This window comes from Fusarium poae, chromosome 1 (assembly GCF_019609905.1).
Source record: "Fusarium poae strain DAOMC 252244 chromosome 1, whole genome shotgun sequence".
Classification (NCBI taxonomy): domain Eukaryota; kingdom Fungi; phylum Ascomycota; class Sordariomycetes; order Hypocreales; family Nectriaceae; genus Fusarium; species Fusarium poae.
The window spans coordinates 11,572,071-11,596,546 of NC_058399.1; the positions used below are offsets into that span (position 1 = coordinate 11,572,071).

At 37.0% G+C, this 24,476-nt stretch overlaps 6 protein-coding genes across 6 annotated transcripts; 2 read left to right on the plus strand and 4 right to left on the minus strand.

Moving 5' to 3' along the window:
* Positions 1-510: 510 nt before the first annotated feature.
* On the minus strand, positions 511-939 carry FPOAC1_003764 (uncharacterized protein; the record flags this gene model as incomplete). The annotated part of the gene is made up of 2 exons (XM_044848319.1): positions 511-526; positions 578-939. The coding sequence occupies 2 exons, from the start codon at positions 937-939 to the stop codon at positions 511-513; spliced, it is 378 nt and encodes a 125-aa protein (XP_044714235.1).
* Positions 940-2,177: 1,238 nt separating this feature from the next.
* On the minus strand, positions 2,178-8,201 carry FPOAC1_003765 (uncharacterized protein; the record flags this gene model as incomplete). Its single annotated transcript, XM_044848320.1, has 8 exons — positions 2,178-2,183; positions 2,219-6,885; positions 6,950-7,091; positions 7,156-7,392; positions 7,484-7,546; positions 7,601-7,657; positions 7,712-7,919; positions 7,987-8,201. The coding sequence occupies 8 exons, from the start codon at positions 8,199-8,201 to the stop codon at positions 2,178-2,180; spliced, it is 5,595 nt and encodes a 1,864-aa protein (XP_044714236.1).
* A 613-nt stretch (positions 8,202-8,814) lies between these two features.
* Positions 8,815-12,292, plus strand: FPOAC1_003766 (uncharacterized protein; the record flags this gene model as incomplete). The annotated part of the gene is made up of 5 exons (XM_044848321.1): positions 8,815-9,871; positions 9,948-10,324; positions 10,614-11,278; positions 11,324-11,648; positions 11,711-12,292. 5 exons carry the CDS (start codon positions 8,815-8,817, stop codon positions 12,290-12,292), a joined length of 3,006 nt encoding a protein of 1,001 aa, XP_044714237.1.
* Positions 12,293-12,471: 179 nt separating this feature from the next.
* FPOAC1_003767 (uncharacterized protein) lies at positions 12,472-13,548 on the minus strand (the record flags this gene model as incomplete). The annotated part of the gene is made up of 1 exon (XM_044848322.1): positions 12,472-13,548. One exon carries the CDS (start codon positions 13,546-13,548, stop codon positions 12,472-12,474), a length of 1,077 nt encoding a protein of 358 aa, XP_044714238.1.
* An 854-nt stretch (positions 13,549-14,402) lies between these two features.
* On the plus strand, positions 14,403-14,744 carry FPOAC1_003768 (uncharacterized protein; the record flags this gene model as incomplete). The annotated part of the gene is made up of 1 exon (XM_044848323.1): positions 14,403-14,744. The coding sequence occupies one exon, from the start codon at positions 14,403-14,405 to the stop codon at positions 14,742-14,744; it is 342 nt and encodes a 113-aa protein (XP_044714239.1).
* A 329-nt stretch (positions 14,745-15,073) lies between these two features.
* FPOAC1_003769 (uncharacterized protein) lies at positions 15,074-17,681 on the minus strand (the record flags this gene model as incomplete). Its single annotated transcript, XM_044848324.1, has 11 exons — positions 15,074-15,478; positions 15,547-15,601; positions 15,706-15,970; positions 16,044-16,161; positions 16,236-16,353; positions 16,427-16,554; positions 16,622-16,692; positions 16,735-17,118; positions 17,218-17,281; positions 17,356-17,443; positions 17,548-17,681. The coding sequence occupies 11 exons, from the start codon at positions 17,679-17,681 to the stop codon at positions 15,074-15,076; spliced, it is 1,830 nt and encodes a 609-aa protein (XP_044714240.1).
* Positions 17,682-24,476: the final 6,795 nt, after the last annotated feature.

A 24,476-nucleotide genomic window follows, 5' to 3' on the forward strand; every position in this document is an offset into this window, starting at 1 on the left:
GGCTGTGAAAGGTTAGAGGTCTTGAAATTGCATCTGGCAGTTTTGCGAGACACGGACATGCCAGGACTGATTGGTTTTAAACTTCATAGACAGAGACCACTCTGTTCCGCCTAGAGCGCTTCTTCAAAAATTTATAATTTTGCCCAATTGCGTCGAGAGTTCCCACTACAGGTTAATCTTGTTCATATCATGCTGCGTGACGTTTTATTATCTGGCCTCTGAATTTGCCTTATACCTGCCCTCTTGCTTCTGAGCCAATCAGCCTACCCTCGTGGTAAGAGGATTATCGCTTTGGTAACTCATTGTAGATATTGGGGGCGCTTGGGCAATAAATATGATATTGTTTAAAGAAAGTAAATCTATAGAACAAACAGAACCACAATGTAGAGAATGACAAGATATAAAAAGGACATCTACCAACAGTTGTGACAATACTTCTATACCGCCTCATAAGTTAAGCCTGATAAACGAATGACATAATATCCAACTCTTCCAAAGACATGTCGAGAACTATGCGGAGGGGACTCTACTATATCATTAGTCCGGAGTGTGAAGAGTTATGACTATCTTTACTTACTTGGGACACTGCTCGCTGACCTTGTCAGGGTCGGCGCATGTGTAAAGCGCATCAGGGCAGCAGACTTTTCCGACGGGACAGAAGAAAGAGTCTCCACACTTGGGGCCAAAGGTAGCAATAGGAGGGGATGCCGCAACGGCAGCCACTGGTTCTTCGCGTCGTCCCAAAATTGCTTTAGCTGAAGTTGGAGCAGGACATTCCTGGAAACAACCAAGTTCGGCAACTCCATTGACAATGACTTCGCAGCATTTTGGCTTGTCAGCAGGGCAAACTTGGTCGCCGCATTTGTTTGGGTACGGCTGGGGCATGGCGTTGATAGAAACACTGAGAGCGAGAGCGACGATGGCGTTTGTGAAGAGCATGTTGGAGATTTGAGTAGTTGATGGTAATGTGAAGGAAATACTTGTTCAAGTCTTGGTGGTATGTTATTGTCAGGATGTGTTTGAGTAATGTGATGATGGGATTGAGTAAATTGTCTGATGATGGATATCGCTCTGCATTTATAGATCAGAACTCCGTTGCTATAACTCGTCACAACAATACATCTTGAAGCTCATTGATTTACTATCGGTCTTCGCCGTTTATCTCTAAGCGGAAGGACCGAATGTTCCATCATCTAGAATATACAAGGTGCTTGATTATTCTAAGAAAAGCATATTCTGCCTATAAAAAGCTGAGGGAGGGATGCAACGGAAAGTCCCTCATGGTTAACTTTATCGTCTGTCGCCGATCTCGGACCCTCGTTTTAAACAGACTTGTAGTATTCTGTCCCGTGGTATCATCGGAACTGGCCGTTTAAGTTATTGGATAGAGATACGGAATAATTATCCTGGTCTAATTGTATAATGTACCAGATAATTCTTGATTCTTTGAACTGTGTGTAAGGCGGCGTTTATTTGCCATGGCAGTTACCCTGTAATCGGCGCTTTTTTACGGAGATGGCAACGTTTCCCCTCACATTGTATCCGATCGTAACGTTGTCTTGGAGGCTACGCTAGACCCCACAAGTATCAGTGCTCTATTTAGCAGGTCCTCATGTCATTAAAATTGAGGCATTGAATGGCAAGGAGCGGCAAGAACGCCCACATTCAACCGTCAAAGATTGATGATGCGAGTAGCAGGCAGGGAAATTGTCACTGCATGCAAAAGCGTTTGTGTTAAATACGAAGATTTGTTATCAATTTGGTCTGCGCGGACAAATTAACCTTGATCGAAAACCAGAGGAAATTGAGAAATAGGTCAAGAGAATGTAAATTTGTTGTAAAGAAAATACAAAGAAGAACAAACACTAAAGTAATAACTGACCCTTGAGTATTTGAGATTGTGATAATGTCGAATGAGTGGCTTGATAATTGAACTTTAGGAAATGAAGTCGTCTAGATAATACTTTAAGAACCAATATTCACAACCCAAACACGCCTGACTGTCCTCTTGTTCGTTGTCAAACACTACTCCTTACCCGATTGCTCAATCGATTGATAAGTATGACCTTCGTAGTGGAATTCTTTGAAATGACGAACACACTTAAAACACATATCGAAATCATAGCATTGGTTGCAATGATGACGTGTTCCATAAATAGGCTATCCACAAGCTTCAATTAGAACTTGAAACAGTCTCAGTGGATGATTCTAGACTTACGCATAGAAAGGAGTCGCAGCTGAAATTAATGAATTCCTTGACTGGTCGTAGGAACATTTCTCGGGAAATAGAACTCGCATTGTCAATATCGTCAGGCTCGAAGTGGTCTAGTAGTTTCGGATTCTGATCCAAATCCAACCCGTGATGTTTGGCGACGTCGAGGGGGAGATAACCTTGCTTGGTCAAAGCTCTTTGATTTGCATGATTGTCTATAAGCAGCTTGATTGTTTCAGGATCTCCTTGGCGGCAGGCCCAATGGAGCGGCGTCCAACCGTCTATATCGCAGGCATCGATAGCATCAGGACTCTCAGAGATTAGATCTTCCAACATCGAATGATTGCCATGTGCAGCATAGAAATGGAACATATGGCGTTGTTGACGGTCCACGGTTAATGGATCGAAGGAATAGCCCGCCCTCTTGAACATCCTTTTCAGAAGACTTCCGATGCGTTCATATGATCTGCCCTTCTGACATGCCAAGTGATGTGGGAGTCTGCCCTCGTGGTCTCTGGTGGCAAGTTGCGATTTATCACCGTCGTGGAGAAGGAAAAATGTTTCGATATAATAACCCCGTTTGACTGCAAGATGTAGTGGTGTTCCCCAGGTTCCCGCGACCACATCGAACCTCGGCTTCCTTGAAAGTATAAGATCGATCATTCCCGTAGTCCCATTAGCAATAGCAGCTTGTAGTACGGTCGGCCAAGTACCGGCTATGTGATGTAGGGTTTCTGGATATTTATCCATTATAGCAACAGCCACGGCGACATAGATGTATTCATTCGAACGGGGCATACCTGCAGCGGCGTGCAGAGGAGCGCCCCAAAATCCAGCCCCAATATTTGCTATTGCATTAGCTTGCAATAGAGCCTTCACAATCCTCAATGCGTTAGAGTGCCCATTCTCCGAGGCAATTTGAAGCGGAGTACCCCATTGTTTGTGCACAACATTGAGGTCTGCTTTGCATTCGATGAGAAAATCAACAAGATGGGGCTGGCCCCACAAGGCAGCATAGTGTAGCATGGTCCCCCCATCGCCGATCTTATGGTCATGAGCTAGACCCCTGTCAAAAAGGATCTTAAGCTTGTCTTGAACCTCAATGCCGTCTTTCAGGAGAGACAAAAGGAGGTTGTCCGAAATGACCCACTCACTGTCTGAAAAGCGAGTCAACATTTTGTAAACAACATCAGCTTTGTACTCGATCATGGCAACCTCTAACAACTTGATCAACTTTTCAGCATCGATTTCTGCCTGTGGATTGAGGAGGACATCGACACAACGCTCATGTTTATGTTCTATAGCTATGGACAAAGCTGTGGCTCCGCCTGGATCAATTACATCAAGGCCAGCACCAGCATTGACCAAAAGCTCTAGACATTCAACAGCTTGGTCACGGGCCGCAATGTGTAACGGCGTATGCCCGTTCGAGTCGATAATGTCAAGTTTGGCTCGCCTTAGTAGAAGGATCTGAACCATCAATACGTCAGAGCTGATGACTGCAAGATGCAGCACAGATAACTCGGTTTTGCTTTCAATCGAATTCACATCAGCCCCACTAGTCAAGAGGAGCTGAGCTACATCGTGATACCCAGCTAAAACTGCCTCTACCAGTCCGTTTGCAAGGCTTCGGGGGTTACAAGCATGAACCATTGGCTTGATATTACTTATAAGTCCTCTGGCACACGCGAGGGAGAACGGGCTCCGGTCGTAGACGTTTAGGAGATTGCGATCAGCATTCTTAGATAGCAACATCTTCGACATACTGAAGTGCCCTCGAGAAGTTGACACGTGAAAGGCGGTATTACGTTCCTCGTCAAGATAACGTTCAACTTGTATGTCACTTTCTTCGAGCAGACGGATCAGAATAGCAGGATCGTCCAGGGCAGCTGAGAAATGGACCGGATATCGTGATTTATTGTCATGGATGCGATAGTCCGCCCCGTAGATAAGGAGGCTATTGACCATATGGATGTTGCCCTGTTCGATAGCAAGAATGAGCGGAGTATATCCATCTGAGTTGCGACAATTAACACCAAGATTATGGCGTTCTCCTGGAGTCACTATTGACGGCGAACTGCTTAAGATCCTTTCTGCTGCATCCGAATGATGGGATGAAAGAGCAAGATGCAATGGTGTATTGCCATCTTCATCAAAGGCGCTGATACGAAGGTGGGAAGATTTGGAACGAAGAAGAAGGTTGACAAGATCTGAAAAGCCATTTGCGCAAGCTATATGTAGAGGTGTTCTAGAACATCGGCCCACTGGAGATAGATCAGCCCCGGAAAGTAGTAGCTTCGCGGCAATGGCATAGTCTCCATATTCCATTGCGACATGCAACAGCGTATCTCCCGATAGGCCAGGCTTGTTCAGGGTTTCGGAGGTGACAAGGCCGACAGTATCGATATATCCTAAACGGACCGCAAGATGGAAGATAGTAGTGACGCTTTCATTCGACATAGTGTTATATAATGATCGGAATCTATTCCAGATATCCTCGGGTAGAATATTTCTTCCAATTTGTGCGATGCTGTGAAGAAACTCCGAGCTGGAAACATCGACCGGTGGAGAAACTTCGTATTCGCTAACAAGTTGCTGAAGAAGTTGCCTGTTTCCAAGAACAAGAGACCTTCGAATAATGTCTTGTAGATTATCACGGACAAAACCTGGAAACCTGTCGCTGAGATAGCACAAGGTAGTGTCGGCACCGGTCTGGAAGACGTTTCTCAAGGTCTCAGATCCAAAAGTGGAATCGTGGAACTTTGATAGCCCTTTGGTATCTCCGAGCTGGGCTAGGACAATGACCAAATAGAAGATATTGCTTCGAGAAGTGTTCGCATTCAGATTATAGAGACACTGCAGGATCTTGATGATTCGCATAATATCTTGAACATTCTTAAGACTCAGGTCAAGCAAGTCGACTAGGTTTGGGACATCGAAAGGCTCGGAGGATAAACCGCCGTCACATTTGACAGACCTCCGTCTCTGTATGAACCAGTTGACGAACTGATGATCATTAAGGACCTCCACGACAGTGTACAGACTTTCAAGCGCCTCTTGTGAATTCGAACCATCATGATGCTCTTCGCACCATAATCGAATATGAGCAAGAAGATTCTCTGTTGAGTATGAAAGGAATGGTGACATATCCATGTCACGTACTCTCATCTCAGAGTTCATGCTATCGGTAGAGGGGCTGTCTTGACTATTCCCTGACGCTGTGACATCTGATTGTGACGTGGAACTTATGATATAGTATTGGTGTAGGACTTCCATGCACTTTTGAGCAACAAGTAAGTCAGGGTGAACGTCTGAGTGGTACCATTCATCCGAATAACCTGACTCTTCAGTCGCAGCTATGTTGTTCGCTTGAGGGCTAAAACCAGGTTTCTTTCCATGACCAGCCAGCCTTTCATAGAGGAGTTTTCGGGTCCCGAAGTTGGAAAGGCGAAGGGAAAACCCATCATCTTCAACGATGCCAATGGCTAGTCTTAGAAAATCTTGAAAATGGGTTTTGGAAATGGTGTCATCATCATAGTCCAGATGCAAAAGAAATACCAATTCAGAGTGAGCCAATGGTCTAACCGCATATACAACCCACATCAGTCCGGTTTGGAACCATGATCTTGCTGGTTGCGGAACTTGATCAAAGATGAGATCGATGAGAATTTGATCGGCATTAGATACCTCTGTGGAATCTGACCACATAGTAGAAGAAAGAGGCCGGCTTTGTAGTATTGAGCTGCACTGTTCAATCGATAATAGACGAACATTCTCAAATAGTTCAATGGCATGCGGCTGTAACAGAGAAAGATGGGGACATTGAAAGATAGCTTGGCTCATCCTTTGAACAACTTTGTCTAGACAATCCAGATTCGGTTTGAAGAGAATGCCACTACTCCCTGCTCGTGTATTGATGACCTCCTGCTCCAGATTTGCGTTCGGCCCTTGAACCACGAGCACCTTGCAGCTGATCTCAACATGGGATGTCCAAGATAGAATATCCGACACGAGGTCGGTGAATACTTTGGAAATTTTCTCATCCGATGGAACCAATATTATGACAAAGGTCCTTCGCGACTCAGGGCATCCAAGTAGAGTCTGGACAAGGCTCCATATTGCAGCCTCTTTCCAGATCGAATTGTCTGTCCCGAGAGCAGCTTCGAGCTCATTGAACAGGCCGTCTGTGGGAAGAGAAATCTCGGGATGTAGTATGAGATGCTGACGAGCAATAGAGACAAGGAGATCTACCTTTGTCAAGGGAGCTCGCTTTGAAATGTCGCAAGCCACGGTTATGAAATCAACCAGGTTTGGATATTGGGTATTCTGTTCAAGGATTGTTCCCAGTAACGATTTCTTAAAATTGGCTGATTCGAAATCGAGGCCGTGGAGTTCCAGAATCTGTATAGAGTAGCCAATTGACTGAAGACTTCTTGTAGGAATTCCAGTTTGAGAATCTTCAGCCGTACCCGAAGTGGGCTCCGTACTGTCCGTGACCATTGTAGTGGATCCAGGTACTGACTGATATCTCTGTAGGAACTGTATCATTGTCTCACTTCTGAAGAGTTCCTCATAAAGATCGCCGTAAATGACAGTAGAGCGACTGAAAGTTGAAACGAGATAATCGTGTCGTGATAATAAATTAAGCCTGGATTTATATTCGCTTTTAATCCCTGCATTTGCCACAGTGTTAGTTACTATGATCGATGTATGAAAGTTGTTGATTATCATACGTACGGGCTTTGAGGATGCTGAGTACAGAGAGGAGATGCGTCTCCACATCTGGCCGTGATAGGTTGGCAAGCATCTCGTGCCTCTCATAACAACCAATTTGGTACTCATTGTCGTACCCTAGCGTTGCAACAGCTCGTGGGAGGAGCTAGCAATACTGTCAGTCTTCTCCAGGCTTTTTGTGTTTGATCTCAAGTGTGTGGGCTACTTACTACGGCCGGGGCCAGATCTTTATGTGATTTCTGGTAGTAATTCGTTATTCCTAGCCTGGATCGGGAACAGAGCAAATCAAATTCTGTTGCGAGATCTTCATGGATCTTGACAAGTGAACGTGCCACCGCGAGGGAATCTGCAGAGCATGTCGACTTTGGGCAATGAAAGATTAGATCACTCATAGTTTGCTCCCATGGATGTTCAGACGAGGCCCGATGCGGTGTTCCAAAGAAGAACTACAATAAACCAATAGATCAGTAGGGGTCGGAGTCACCTCATGTTTGTCTTTGTTCTGAGTGACGACCATGGCATCGTTTCATCACTTACTATATTGGTGGTACGCTCAACGATGTGACCAAAGTTATCTTCGCGAGAGGCTTTTATCAATGTCTAGACGATAAAACATTAATTCTAGGTCATAACCCAACGACACGATCACCTCACCTTCTTCAGAACTGACCCGCCGAGATCCCTTGCAAGGAAGATGATAGCTGGAGGGTCCTTTTGCGACGAACAAGTCAGTTTCGATTCAGGCAACACGGAGAACGATCTTACAATGCTGTCCGACGACTGAGGCTCTTTCAATTTATGCACAACGAATTCTAGAAGCTGCGTAGACAAGCTCATGATACCATCGACCGTGGAAAGTGTCTCAGCCGTGAATGCAGGCCGAAAGACAAACGCCTGGGGAAATTTGTCAAGTTCAGGAGTAGGAGAGTCTCCTTTTGGATGTTTACCGTCGAGGCCGCTTATGTAGAATATCCTGTTGAGGAGTCAACAAGGCTGAGGGTTCATTGAACAAAGGAGAGGAGGGGTAAACACCAACTTACAGCACCTGGTTGAACTCATCATCTTGCTTCGCAGGTTCAAGGTCAGCTAGTTCATCGATGTCGATCTCAGACCTTGAATCTTTGTACTCGAGATCTGTTGACAAAAATGGCTTCGATGGACTCTTTTTGGGAGACACAGGTGTTTCATCTGCAGAGTCTGAATCTGAACCGTATGTCCCCCAAGGCATATAGGTCGTGGAAAAGCGTCGTGCCATGTTTAACGTAACTATGCATTGGTCTCTCAGCCTAGTTCCAGAAATTTGATATTCATGTTACAAACAGTTTCGAAGGTTTCAGGAACACTATAACCGTCAATCCAAAATCGGCGATTTCTGAAGAGTAACTTGGTAGTGAGAAAACGAATCCATACCTGCCAAGAACTGTGACGTGTCCCTCAGACGGGATGGATGATCTGACTGAATGTGAAGGTGCATATTTTTGAGGCCCGAAATTATGCAGCCACACGGCAGACTCACCCGATATTATGTTCGTAACGATTGGCTATGGAACCATCCAGGTAATGTGCTCAACTTCCTTTCGCATGAGCTGAACCTCGCCAAGACGTTCCATCAGGTGAGGTATTTTATGAAGGCCATTCCGTCCGACCGTAAGCCTGACTGGGCGGTTTAGCGGGAAACAACTCCGACGTCACATATTCCCAACCGCACAGGTTTGATCTCTCAACAGACTCCAGGCTTTGCTCATACGTGTCGCGTATTCCCGTACCTCAAGATCAAAGTCAAACAATCAATTATCATTCGACAATACTCCTTCAACTTTTTCTCCATCGAAATTTCTTTATTTGTCAGGATTATATTCGTGGCAACAATGGGCGAATATTCCGATTCTGAAGATGACGAGGACTGTCGCCCAGGCAACAAGGACACGTCGAGCATACGTTTAAGCCTACTGAATGCCGTCAAGGAGAAACTAAACGATGGACAAGAAGTTAAGCACTCAATGGCTGGATATAAAAAGATGCTCGAGAAATGCGCTAAAGACGACAAAGACATTAATAAGACGATCCTGCACTGGATCGTGAACATCGCGTCATCCCACGATAGAAGTGATAGGTTATTTTTCGAGGCCGCCGAAACGCTCGTCGACATCGCTATGGAGCACGATGAGACTTTGATAAAAGAGATGGATAAACGAAATGATACGCCATTACATCAAGCCATTATGTTTGAGCACCGTAGGGGACGCAAAATCACAGAACGTATGATTCGCGCTGGCAAATACAGCCCCTTTTTCAAGGAGGCTATTTCGATGACCAATTCGACAGGCGAGAATGCGTTGCACCTGGCAATAAATAGAGATTGGCCGGTTGCCTTGCAACTTATCACCATCTCTGACAGGAAAGCATTTTTACAAACGCGCAAACTCGTACAGCAAGGTGCCTCTCATAATGATGGCAATACTCCTCTACACGACGCAGTCGATAAAGGTCGTGTTGTTTTTGAAAGACCTAAATGTTCTGAGGGCGATTCAATGTGTAAGAAATGCAAAAAAGCCGCAGAAGACATCGATACAAGCGCCACTGCTGCTGTTGAGAGTGTCAAAATGCTCATACGTCGCTGTGGTGAAGCATTGAAAACGAAGAACACCAAGGGCGAATCGCCTTATCTTTACCACATCAGGACAATGGAGACTCACTATCGACCGACAGCAAAACAAAGGCTTAACCATGAGGCTACCCAAGCTTCCCAGGCCGGTCCTGCCTCCACTACTACCCAGGGACGTGTGTACGCCGGCAACGCAACAGGATGTTCCAGGGTATCATGTATTGATACTGCAAGATCTATTGAAACGGTTCTTGTAGAATCTAACTTTTCTATCGGTGACTTCAAGGATGCTTGTTCGTGTTTCTTCGGCGAAGACACTGGTAAGTCTTTTTTGCTATCTTGGAGGTTATGATGTTTCGAATGCGTCTACATGCAGCTAAACGATTGATTCAATAGATGAGTATGGTACCGGTTGCCCTTTCCGGCCTGTTCGGGCAATCTTTGGTACCGCATACCAAATCTACCAGAAACTTCTTCCCACGGGCACTCAAACCCTATCTCATGTTGATCTTGTGCTCAGCACAAACGTAGAACAATCGGGGAATGAGGACAGAATAGCAATTTTTGACCACTGGAGTCGAAATATGGAGAGCCTCAAAAAAATGTTCAACATGCTACGAAACCACGGCATAAAACGGATTCTTAAGGTGACGATCCACGACAATGAGCAGACGCCTTCCAGTGATAACACTATTCAAGCTTGTCTTAATGGCTTTGATGTCAGGTATCTCGATTGGAACGAGCCAGACCTGTGCATTAATGTTATACGCTCTGTATGTCCTAACATATCTGAGCTCACACTTTATTCATCGGGACGGAAGGCCGTTTTATCAAGCTGGGCATTGACAACTGGCATCTGTAGCCTAAACCAGGTATGGCACCACTCATCGTCCTCTGAAGTCTGATATAGACATGTCTTTATATTGCCATTGATAGGATTGGAAATTGACAAGCTCTAGCTTACACATCTGAAACTCTGCGCGTACAGGGTGAGTGATTCATTCTCGGCTACGAAGGAGGCCAACCAGACAATGCACGTCACGGCAAGACTAATAGTTCCAGGGCTGGGAAGATGACGATGAATACAGAAAGACGGTTGATTTATTTACTTCAGATCTTCGGTTAAGAATATCACTCATTCGAAAGAAGCTGATCATAGTATCGGAACATCAATTCTGCATTGACAGCATTTTGAATACCAAAAACTACATGAAAACCATCGACGACTTCCTCTTAAAGCCAGCGCCAACATGGAGGGTCAATAAGGCAAAGAAGGATAAGATATCACAAGAAGATAAGATTCAAACTGATCAAGACCATCTTGCCTCACTGTCATCAACTCTAGGGTGCGTTGAGGAGCAGATCCGCCAACTCATTCCCTCAGCCGTATCTGAGAAGATCAACATCACTGAGAGCCATGGGCATGCCGACAAGGATGGACATCGATCTTCTGAATACAAGATGATAGCTCCTAAACGTGAAACTGTCATATCATCAACGACCCAAAATAATGATGTGGCACAGCATGATTTCTGCTATCAAGAACCCACGGTCATACCAGGGGACGTATACATAGTCCATCTACACGATGCGGTTGGCAATCAGATCAATGTTGCTACTCATTTCACAATAACGCCTAAGGTTCTAGATCCTCCTCCTGCCTCCACCAAGGCCTCCGATACAAGAATCAGTACAATCCCACCAGAGGACAGCCATTCAGTAGTTCCGTAAGTGGGATATATCAATAGACTTAACAAGCTGACAATGACTAGGGATATCAACAGATGGGTCGCATGCGTAGAAGCCTTCAGGAAAAAGCGATTTTCACCTCAAAAGGGGAAGACCAAGATTAAAGTTGCACTCATCGACGACGGTGTTGACTTTTATCAGCTCGAGTCCTCTATCCGAGTTCCGGGATGGCCAGCGTTAAGTGGAGACAGCGACGACATGCCATGGTGGCACTCAGACGGTGGCCATGGCACTCAGATGGCAAGAATGATTACAAATGTATGCCCCGAAGTGCAATTCCTAGTGGCCAAACTAGGCGGTAGTAGTGGTGGCCGACTAAGTAATGGTAATGCTGCTGAAGCAGCAAAGGTACGACCCCAAATGCCAACTCTTTCCATTTGTTTAGCAGTCTAATCACGATATACAAACAGGCTGTCCGGTGGGCGATTAAAAACAAGGTCGACATTATTTCCATGAGTTGGAGTATACTCAAATCAGCCCAAAACGAAGAAGATGTAGCAAGTCTTGAAGAGCAGATCAAGGAGGCTGCTAAAAACAATATCATCATGTATTGTGCGGCTACAGACAATAACGACTATGGCGAGAACGACAAAGTCTTTCCTCATTGTACAGACACAAACGCCATACGGATTGTCGGTTCAGGGACAGAGGCTGGAAAGCCGTCTGAATTCGTCAACGAGAAGCAGGTGCACTATCTCTTTCCCGGTGAGGGCATCAAACAACTTGGGGATCAAAGTGGAAGCTCCGCTGCCACTGCGTTGGCAGCCGGTTTGGCTGCCCTTCTTCTATGGTGTTTTCAGAACTCAGAGAAGCCGCAAGACATCAGTCAAATCGCCAATCCATCTGCTATGGGCATTGTGATGGAGAACATCAAGTCAGATGGAACGAAGTGGGTAAATGTTACAAAAATCCTTGGAAAGGATGAGCCGTCTACCATTGACGGTGTGGTTGACTACTGTGTATCAGCTTTGAGAGTGAAAGGACGAGGTTGAGTACGATAGCTAAAACGCAAGTAAACACTTTAAGTATACAAAGAGAAATCCCGAGGAGAGACAGTGAATGGATTAATTTGCCGACCCAGAACCTAAAATCGCAAAGTCTCATAGAGAGTACCCATCTCCAGTCTTCCAGATGCATAGGCATAAAACAAGAGGTTTTCGTCCACACAAACTTATATAGACACACTGATTTCAGCCAAACCATTTTCCTCCTCCCCCTTTTCATCGCCATCATCATCCCCGTCAACAGGTGGTTTGAGCGAGTAGATTCGGAACTCTCGCTGAAGATCGACGTTACCGAGCTGGTGGGGATCGAAAGTAGATTGTTCCAGGATCTTAGGGTTAAAGATAACAGGTTCATCAGTCTTGATCTGTCCTTTGTATTTGTACATCTTCTCTTTGAAGTCTTCATACAGAGATACGTGGGTCTCCACTCTGACGGTGCCATGAAAAATTCCATTGTCATTAGGCATTCGTTTCAATAACACTGCGGTGCGGAGGTAGGTAGGTACTCCGGAGCGTTGAGACTCGTTTTCAAGCATGATCCATCGAACGGCATTAGAGCGGTTACGGTCGGACCCAACCACAAAACCTTGGCCTGTGACTTGAATGGCGTCGCTGATATTGCGTGAAGTATCCCGCTCGAACGTCCACTTCGGACCGGCATTGAAGAATTGGGCGAATGAGGCACTGAAACCAAGCTCCAGATTACTCTTACCCCCAACCTTGCGTTTTGTGTAATTGTGAAATTGAGTACCTTCCGGCGCAACCTCCATCACTTCCGGGTCCCAGTAGTTATCGGAAAAGTTTAGTTGACGAAGCTCCTTCGCGTCTTGCTCGGCGTCGCCTCTGTCTCCCTTCGCGGAGAATTCCATCTCGATAGACACTCTTTTGAAACGGAGACCCTGACGCAAAGCCTCGGCTTTCCATTCGAAGATTGCCAGGGTGTACGGTACCCCGTCAGCAAAGCCGTGTACCACAGTTGGCATTATACCGATCACTGACATAAGGCTAGCATTGCCCTCACGGTCAGTTCCTGTGATGGCCTTTCGGTGTGCGATAGGGTTGCCGTTTCTGTCCCTCTCATTCGGAAGATGGAACGCAAGGTCGCCCTGTGCCTCGAATTCGATGTTGAATTGTCGAACCATAATTACGGAATACACCTTTGTCAATACAGATACGAACAGAGTGTAGTTAGAGCAGTTGAGACTGTGGGCGTCTTCGTATCTGATCCTTTTATTATTCCGCATCTGTGTTGTTTGTAGAGTGGCTCGGGCCTCCTAGTCGTTGGTCAGGAACCTTGTTTGCTGACAACATGCCAAGCTTTGGGCATCACTGCAGCTGCTGTGTAACTCCAGGTGGTCTCTGTTATCTCTGGTAAACTTTGTTGTCTCATGTAGCATTCACGTACCTCGATATCTTACGACATGACGTAGATATGTGCGGGTTCATCCACCGCAGTACCGGAAACCGAATCTCTTTTGAATGAGGGACCCGTTATCACCCTCGATTCCATTCCGACCGTGCAGATATTGCCATGACTTGTCATGGAGGATCTTTCAGCTCTACAGGGCTTCAATCAAGAGCCCAATCATAGCCTAGCTTTCGCTAGCTATACAGCGTAATTCTACTTCCTCCAATCAATAATTATGATGCCTACCTCTCGTGACCAAGCGGACAAGCCACGATTTCGTGACAATTGCGACGATAAACCCCTCATGTATACCGTATGAACTCATGAAATTAGATAGCGCCTGTAGAGTCAAGTTATTAAGAAACCACTGGAAATTCAGCTTATTATTAGCTCGGCAGGACATAGCCCGTTAATAAAGACGTCTTCTTACTGACAGAGTATTCTAACTTCATTTTCTAACCTCTTAGAGCCTGTATAAGCGTAAGTTTCACACACAGTGGAAACACGCCCAGGGTTGAGTTGACCATCTGTATAAAGATCTCGATGGAGCCTCTTCCAGGATATAGAGTTGCTGATAACAAAGTTGACTTGACACCTATTTTTCTGGAACCGTCTGGGGGCACAGTAGTTAGAGCGACAATCTAGTGGCACAATGTTAGTTAGAAGAGGTGGTTGTTGAATAGACACGGTATGCCTTGTACATCTATTGCTGGCAAAATCAGCTTTCCAGACCTTCCAGGACTTGTCGCAAGAGTTGCTGCGACAGTGGAATGGCAGAGAAATACCTTCTCAGAAGAAAGTTTAAGGGGTACACATATCATGTTGTGTAAGGATATCGATAAGAACACGCGGGCGACTGTAGCTATGCGGGTTGGTGGTGACATTATGAGTGGATCTGTATACAGGAAGGAGGGTTATGTTTTGGAAATCTACGACTGGGTCAAGGGTAATGTTCGCCGCTTCAGAGGCCGGCAATGGCTTGTTGGTAGTGTTGTGGAAGATGCCGAGGCCAAGGCTGGCGTTTGCGCATAGTAGACAGGTGAAAGCAGGTAGGCACATAAGACAATGGATAAACTTCAATATATAATGAAAGGAAAGACGGAGCTAATCTTGCTTTTTCAATATACATTCACTTTGAATTCTAAGGTAGGATTTTAATGTTACCATTTGTAAATGAGAGAAGCTGAGAAAGAGAATTGGCATCGTATAAACTACCCAAGTTCAAGACCAGAAAGTCAACCTTGCCCCCAAACCAGAGACAATACGAGCTCGTCAAATCATCAATTGACAACAAGAATATGCATTTCGCGATAAATTGCTTCAATTACCCATATAACAAACGAAGGAAGCTAACTCCAATCTCAGATAACCTTAACCTGACCAAGACTTGCCAGGTAAATTCCAAACCCGACTTTCTGGTCAATAGTAAGACGTCCCCACCTAGTTCCAGGTTTAATTAATGTATCTAACTCTGTGGGAAAATACGTCTTGAAGAGTTTGTTGAAAGGATCGATGTTAGCTTCGAGTTCGTAGTGTCCGTCCTCATACAGCCTCTGTATCTTGGTCGCCAAGACGTTGGAACCACTGGACGTAAAAGCGTCCATGAGGTTCACTCTAGCCTTCACATTCGCAGCAGTGTCATGGATCACCGCCTTACGGACATCGTCCGTATTGAATGAGTCATCTGCTGTGGGATCGTCGAGCTTTCTGTATGCTATAATGTCGACGTCGTGAATTAGGCCATCCATCCTAACGAGGCGTCGTTGCTATAAGACAATATCAGCACTAGTCTTTATATCGAAATCATATATATCGAGGAAATCAAGTCGCTTACGTTCATGAGACGCCACAGCTGGTAGTTCTTGACTGTGCTTGCCCAAGCCGGGGGGCTATATAGAAGTGTTAGCCGCTTCAAACGAACATGGTTGCTAGTCTTCGCTCTAGAGTTTTCCTGCGTGCAAAGCAAAGACGGGAATGTGTTGCCGAGACTCACTTTGAACAAAGAAGTGTATCACCGCCATGGGCATCCCAAGTAAGACGGACATCTTGAAGCAAGGAAGCAGACCCAACGTCTTGGGACTTTTCATCAACTTTGGCAACATTGATACTGGCACTTGCCATGGGACTCTGGATACTGAATCCAGCAGCAGTTCGAGTGCGATCCTTAACTTGATCAAGCTGTGAAGTTTCAGTGCTTGAAACGTTTCTTGTACTGTGCAAGTAATCACCCAGTGTGAACTGTGAAGCAAAGATAGTTCCTGCGGCAAAAAAATTTGGTTAGTAATATGCAAATTAAACGCATGTTCTCATAGAATTATATGGATCTCATACCATAGTCCCGGAAGAATTTGTCCTTGGACTTCGTGTCTGAGACTGCTAGGGCATCCCTTCTGCACTCCTTCGTGAGCTCCAGGCAATCCTGATCGAGTTCGACGATCACTCGTGGAAACTGATCAATTTCGTATTAGCAAATCCTTTTTGAACATTGTATTTAGCCTCTTGTGGAGGTAGAGCCAAACTCACATTGTATGCAGCGACCAGACTGCTCACATCCTTTGAGCTTTTAGTTTGGTTGCTGAAAGAATGTTCCTTCTCAAAAGACGAGGTAACGCTGATAGGAACGCTGGCAAGACCTCCGCCACTGATGATTAAAGCATACATCAACACACGCTCAAGATGGAAGAATATATTGAATGTTGGATGGTATTACTTACATGCTTGCGCTGACGGCGAGGGAGTCAAACCCTTGCTTGGAAAGAGTATGTTGGAACTGATCCCTGATCTCAGTCACACCTACATTTGCATCGTCGGCAACGTAAAATGGTGGGAAGGGAGGGAGATCCTAAGGACGAACGGTTAGTCATATCGCCATTGGGCACAAGTGAAACTCAAATAATTTTCATGCTTACCTTTGAGGAATCCTGGTTGCCGCCATCGACTGGAGGTATACCAACAGGAGCCGCGCCCTTGAGTTTGAATGCTGTTGAGTAGAGTCAGCACATTGCATTTCTAGTCCAAAAACTGGGCTTGCCTCGCTTCCGGGCCTTCACCATGATATTCTTTTCAAAATCGTAGAAATACCCATGTAAAGCTCGGTTATTAGTAAACACTTTATCCCACTGCTCTTCCGTCATTTCTGAAGGCTCTGGAAAAACCTTCGAACTGGCAACGGTAGCGTAGTTAGCCTTAAGACTGGCAAGTTCACGATCAGTGAAGCTCAGCAAATCTCCCTTTGTGAGTTTGTTCTCGCTGATGCCATCCAAGAGTTTGTTCAAGGCATCGTTGTTAGTGGGGAGGTCTATTGGAGAAGACGCAATCTTCCCGTTTGATACTTTGAGGGTGAGGATGTTGACACCGGCATTGGCAGCTTTTACCTTATCCTTGGCATCACCTTTGTCCTTGTCTCCTAGTCGAGGGAGCCAGTCAGATACAGCTTATTCTGGTGGGAAGGACGGGACAGAGAATTTAACTGTGCAGCAAGGAGGATGTATTGGATTTTAATGACCTGTTCCATCTTTATTGTCGGGCTGGGCACCAGTGGCAGCAGCAGGCTTTAGAATCTTTTGACCCTACCGACATTACGGATTAGTTGACTGTCATAACGAGTAACATACTAGTGTCAACACAATTAGGGATAACATACCTCGGAGGTCAGTGACATATAGTAAGCCAAAGTGGTTTTGTCATCAATACGGCTTTTGCCATCGAGGGTAAAGAACAGCTTGTTCGAACTGGTAATTTCTCCATGTTAGATTCATGGGAAAACCGCACAAGGTACCCAACACTCAAGATGACAGGCCGCGCTTGGGGTGTTCTGGAAAGGAATGACTCTTACATGCAGCATGTGTTACGAATCATGGACAAAAGAATCTTGGAAGGGTCGCCATTCTCCAAGTCAGTGCTGGGAAAAGACCTAAAGGCCATGCCTTGTGGACCATCGATAGTAATATGGAAGACTGAGATTGTCATTGTAAAATAGGTGCAGGTAGATGCTTCACAGCAAGAAGTTGGTGATAAGTGTTTGGATCTTCGAGAAGAACGGATAGTAGAGTCTTTGAGCAAAGATGTGAATTGTTAAATATTTCGCTTTGGGTTATAATGTAAGATATAGAACTTCACTTCCATCATGTCTCACCCTTAACTTTCAACTTCCAGTTTATTTCTGGTATGGTAAAGCGCCATAAGCTTCTGCGGGTACAGCGATCTATTCACTAGACGAGCCGAGTAATCCACTATAACGTCACTCTGCTTTCTAAAGCGGCTGCTACAGAAGGCTACAGGGGGCAGTGTCTTAAAAGTGCAGATATAATATTTTTTCTTACTCTATTAATACTAATATATTATTAGTCTTTTATCTATATAATAATATAAATAGATAGTATTATATTAAAATATATTTCTTTATTAAAGTTTATAATTAAATTATAAGCCTTTAATAATAATATAAACTTATATAAATTTATATAATTTTATATAAAACCTTTTTACTTTTATAATATATTAAATTATATTAATCTTTTTTTTTAATAATAGCCTTTTATTTAAAAAATAATAATTATTATATAAATATTTAATTATAATATTTATTAATTAATTTTTATTTATTATATTATTAATAGCTCTTTTTATTATTTATTTATTTTTTATAATTAATTTAATATTTAATTTACTATTTATAACTTTAAATATATAAATATAAAATAATATAATAATAATTCTTTTAATTAAAATAAAATTAATACTTATTAATTATATATAAGCTTAAGCTATTATTATTAAAAGTTAATAATAAAGTATTATAATAATTAGCTATATAATTTTAATTATAATTAATTTTATTATTATATTTTAAATTTATAATAAATATTTAAAAGTAATAAATAAATTATATAAAATCTTAATTTATATAAAAAGGCTTATTATATTATAAAATATATAGTTAAATTTAAAACTATATTAGCTTTTATATTTCTATTATATAAAATAATAATTAAATTTATTATAAAGATTTATAAAAAGAGTTTCTTTTAATAAATTAAAAAGTTATATTATTATTTTCTAATTTAAGGCTTATAATTAACCTATTTAAGTTTAATAATAATATATATAAAGTAATATTATTAAGCTTATTCTTTAAAATAATAAATATTATAATTCTTAAAAGGCTTAATAATCTTATTAATTTTATATTCTTTAACTTTAATATATTATTTATATTAAATTTCCTAATTAATTTAATTAAGCCTATATATAAATATATAAAAAGGTAAATAGAGCCTATTATTAATTTAAAGCCTTATACTTTAAGTAAATATAAAATAGTTTTTAAGATTAAAAATAAATTTATATTTTCTATTAAAAGGGAATATAGTATTAAAAAGGAAATTAAAATAGAAAATAATAATACTATTAATACTATATTATTTACTTAAGAAAATAATAATAATAAAAATAATATTTTAATAATATTAATAATCTATTAAGAAGATATTAATATAATTAAATAGTTAATTAAAAAGGAAAGGCTAAATAAGTAATTAATTAAAGAAAAAAGGCTAAATAAATAGTTAATTAAAGAGAATTAGCTAATTAAAAAGAAAGAGATTAAATAGAAAATACTCTTTATATAAGTAAAGTAAAGAAAGAATCTTTATAATAATTAAATAGTTTTATAATTACTTTAAATTACTTTAAATTATTTTAATTATTATTAAATATATTAAAATTAATAATTAAATTTCTTTATATTTTTTAATAAAATACTTTTAAGTATATTAATATTAATATTATATATTATTAAATAATTTTATATATAATTTATATTACTTATAGATATATTTAAAAGCTTAATAAAAGGCTTTTTCTTTAAAGTAATATATATTTCTAATTAAGTCTATAAAAATAAATATATTAAATACTTTAATTATATAAAGCTATTAATTAGTAAATTATTTTAATCTTTAAAGATAATATTATAAATTATAATTATATCCTTAAGTAAATATATATTTAAATTAATAGAATTATATTTAAAAATATTTAAAAAGGTTTATAGTTAATCTATTAAAATAGCTTTTATATAGCTTTTAAAGTCTTTTACTTTTAATTAAAAGTAAAGATTTTAAAATTACTTTAAGTTTATATAAGATTTATTAGCCTATTTATATATATAGTATATATTCTATATATATATAAACTTAATAAGCTCTTTTTATATAATTAATATATATAAATATAATATAGTAATATAGTTTAATAGATAATTATATAAAAACTAGCCTTTAATAATAATAATATTAAAGTATTTTAAAGGAAATAATAAGTATAATAATTAAAAGACCCCACTATAAGTATAAGGAGGAAAAAGTATAATATTATCTCTATAGGCTATAGCTAGCTAATTTATAGGGGAAATATATTATATAACCTTACTATAGTCCCTATAATAACCCCTCTATAACCTAGTAACCCTTTTATAATTAATAACCCTTCTATAACTATTATATAGCTCCCTGCTAATTATAGCCTATATCCCTAAGGTTATTATAATTAGTACCTTAATAGTATATAGCCTATTATAATACAGAGTATAACCTATTAATATAGTGCTAAAACTACTTAAAAGACCCCCTTAATAAAGTAAAAAAAATTTCTAATTAATTAAATTAAGGCTATAGTCTAAATTAATTATTTATTTAATTAATTAATTAGCTATTAATTTTACTTTTTTAGTAAAGAGATTACCTAGCTAAGCCTCTAATTAATTAACTAGTCTTTTAAAGGTTATATAACCTTAAAAAAGAAAGAAAGTAATTATAGAAAGTAGTTACCTTTAATAAAGGAAACTGCCTTTAATAAAGGAAAATAAGGTCTTAGCTCCTTAGTTATTTATATAAATAAATAACTTATAAAATAAAACTTCTTTACTATTAATCTTCTAATTAATTAGATTAACTTATAAAAAGAAGCTTCTTTTAATAAAAAAAGCTATATATAATAAAGAAAGCTAGCTATAGAAGGAAGTTACCTTTAATAAAGAAAGCTACTTTTAATAAAGGAAGCTAGTTATTAAAGAAAGGTTTTAGCTTTTTAATTATCTTTATAAGTAAAATGCCTATAAAATAAAACTTCTTTACTAATAGCTTCTTAATTAATTAGATTAATTATAAAAAGAAGCTTCTTTTAATAAAAGAAGCTATAGAAGGTACCTTTTATATAGCTATAAAAAGAAGCTAGCTGCCTTTAATAAAGGAAGCTAAATTATCCTTAAATTAATAAGTTATATAACCTTTAATAATTAAGTTACTTATATCTAGAGCTAATTGCCTTTATTAACTAGAATATTCTTTAGCTAAATTAATTAATTTACTAAGTTATTTTTATAGCTTATTAAAGAAAAAAAAGTCTTAGCTTTTTAATTATTTATATAAATAAAAAGCCTATAAAATAAAACTTCTATATTATTAACCTTTTAATTAATTAAATTAACTATAAAAAGAAGCTTCTTTTAATAAAGAAAGCTATAAAAAGTATTTCTTATATAGCTATAAAAAGAAGCTACTTTTATTAAAGATAACTAGGTTATTTTTAAATAATAATAAATCTAAGTTTTCTTTAAATAAAGAGTTATATAATTCTTTATAATTAAGCTACTTATACTTAAAGCTAATTGCCTTTATTAGCTAGAATATCCTTTAGTTAAATTAATTAATTTATTAAGTTATTTTTATAGTTTATTAAAGAAAAGAAAGTTTTAGCTTTTTAATTATTTATATAAGTAAAAAGCCTATAAAATAAAACTTCTATACTATTAACCTTTTAATTAATTAAATTAATTATAAAAAGAAGCTTCTTTTAATAAAAGAAGCTATAGAAAGTGCCTCTTATATAGCTATAGAAGGAAACTGCCTTTATTAAAAATAACTAAGTTATCTTTAAATAATAATAAATTTAAGTTTTTTTTAAATAAAGGGTTATATAATTCTTTATAATTAAGCTACTTATACCTAGAGCTAATTACCTTTATTAATTAAAATATCCTTTAGTTAAATTAGTTAATTTTTTTACTAAGTTATTTTTAAGTTATAAGCTAATTAAAGAGATTAAAGAGGGGTAATAGTCTTAGTAAGAAGATTAAATAACAGCTATAAATTTACTATTTAATAATTAAAGCTATAGTTAAGTATAAAGTAATTAGCCTATTTAATTTCCTAGGTAAATACCTTATTAATTAATTAATTAATCTATTAATTAACTATAAGCTAAAGGCTTTTTATAATATTAAAAGACTATTTAAAGGGATCTTTTATTATATAATTCTTTTAGTTAAGTTCTTTTAATAGTAGTATAAAAATATTACCTTTTAATTAATTAAATTAATTAAACTAGCTTAATTAGGCTTAATATATTATATTTTAATTAATTAAAAGGCTTTCCTTAGTATAATTACTAATTTAAAAGAAATAATAAGTATAATAATTAAAAGACCTTACTGTAAGTATAAGGAGGAAAAGGTATAATATTATTTCTATAGGCTATAGCTAGCTAATTTATAAAGGAAATATATTATATAACCTTACTATAGTCCCTTTAATAACCCCTCTATAACTTAATAACCCTTCTATAACTAATAACCTTTTTATAATTATTATAGTATTCTTATAGATTATTAATTATAATATTAAATAATAAGTAAATATATATATATATTAAAACTTAGCCTTTCTTTTACTTAATTAAAGCTACTAGCTTTTAATCTTCTTATTATATATACTTTTACTATAAATTTAAATATCTTTAAATTATACTTAATCTAGTATTATATTATTCTATTTATATACTTATATTTATAAAAGGTAATAATATATACTAGCTATTAAAAGAGTCTTATTATTATAATTAAATTAAATAAAATATAATATAATTTTCTATTATTAAAAGGTATAAAGATACTACTTTATAATACTTTATAATATATTTATTAATATATTATAATAAAACTATATAATATACTATAAATAATATTAATTATAATATAAATTTTAATACCTTAAGCCTTTAACTTATTATATATATTAAGAGATTAAATAAAGTTAAGCCTAGTTAATATTTACTTAATTTAATAATACTTTATTATATATTATTAATTAAATATATTTATAAGTATAAATTCTTAATAATATTTATAAAGGGCTTTATAGCTTAAAATAAATTAATAATAATATATATAAATATAAAAGTATATATAATTAAAAGTTTAAAGCTTTATATATAATTTATTTTTATTTTTAAAGAAATTATATAATTTAATCTTTATTATAGAAAATATTTCTAGTATTTAATACCTTTAAAGCTTTAAATCTTATTAAATATACTTAATGCTAGTCTTTATAATAATAAAGCCTTTTATTTATAATTATAGAAATATATAATAATTATTAAGAACTTAATTATAAAATAATTTTATAATTTATTAATATAATTACTTTAAATTTTTTATATTTTTAACTTATTAATTACCTAAAGATAAGTCTAAAGCTTATTATTATATAAACTAATATAATATTAAATAGCCTACTTTAATATTAAATAAATTTATAAAGAACTTTAAAATTTACTTTATTATTAATTAATTAGTATATTTTTACTATTTAATTTAAATATAAAATAGTTTAAGATTAACTATAGAGTAATTAAAAGATATAATATATAAAGATAATCTTTAAGAATTATAATTAAAAAAAAAAGAATAAAAAGAAAAAATAAAAAGTTTTAAAAGATTTAATTATAAATATTAAAGTAAAAATACTATATATATAATTACTTTAATTTAAAGAGAGATTATATAATTATATATATAGTATTTTTACTTTAATTTTTAAATTATATATATAGTATTTTTATTTTAATTTTAATTTCTATACTAAGGCAATTTTATATATATAGTATATTTACTTTAAATATATAATAAAGTAAAGAATTTTATTAAATAACTTAAGAGTATTATACTACTTTATATACTTATATAATAGGGCTTTATATTTTTATATATTTATAACTATAATCCTTATTATTAGTAAATTAATTATTCTCTTATAAATTATTAAAAATAGCTTTTAGACTTTTAAATTAAAGGTATATAGTAAAAGATCTTATTATAAATTAGTATATAATAATATATAAATATATATATTATATATATTTAAATATACTTTTTTTCTTTTTATTAATAGCTTTATAGAAAATAATAATAATCTTAAGGTAAGTCTTATAATTAATACTCTTTAAGATATTTAAGTTATTATTATTATTATTTTTATTATTATTTTTAATATATTTATACTTATAGAGAAAATTTAAAAAAAAGTTAATATAATTAAATAAAAAATATATAGTTTTATATATACTTATAAAAAAGTAAATAGTATTAAAGTAATTCTAATTATAATTAATATAAAAAGAGATATTATTTTTAATAATATAGCTAATTAATACTTTATTACCCTTTAAATACTTTTTATATACTTTAAAGTTATTATTATTATCTATTATCTCTTTATTAAAAAGATAATAAAATATAATATTATAATTTTATATACTAGTAAAATTAAGAATATAATTAATATTATTCTTTTCTTTTAATTTCTTAATATATAATATAAAAAGTTAAGATTCTTATATATATAATTATATAAATATATTATATTAATATAGTATTTATTTAATCTTTTTTAATTACTTTAAGACCTTTAATAAAATAATTTT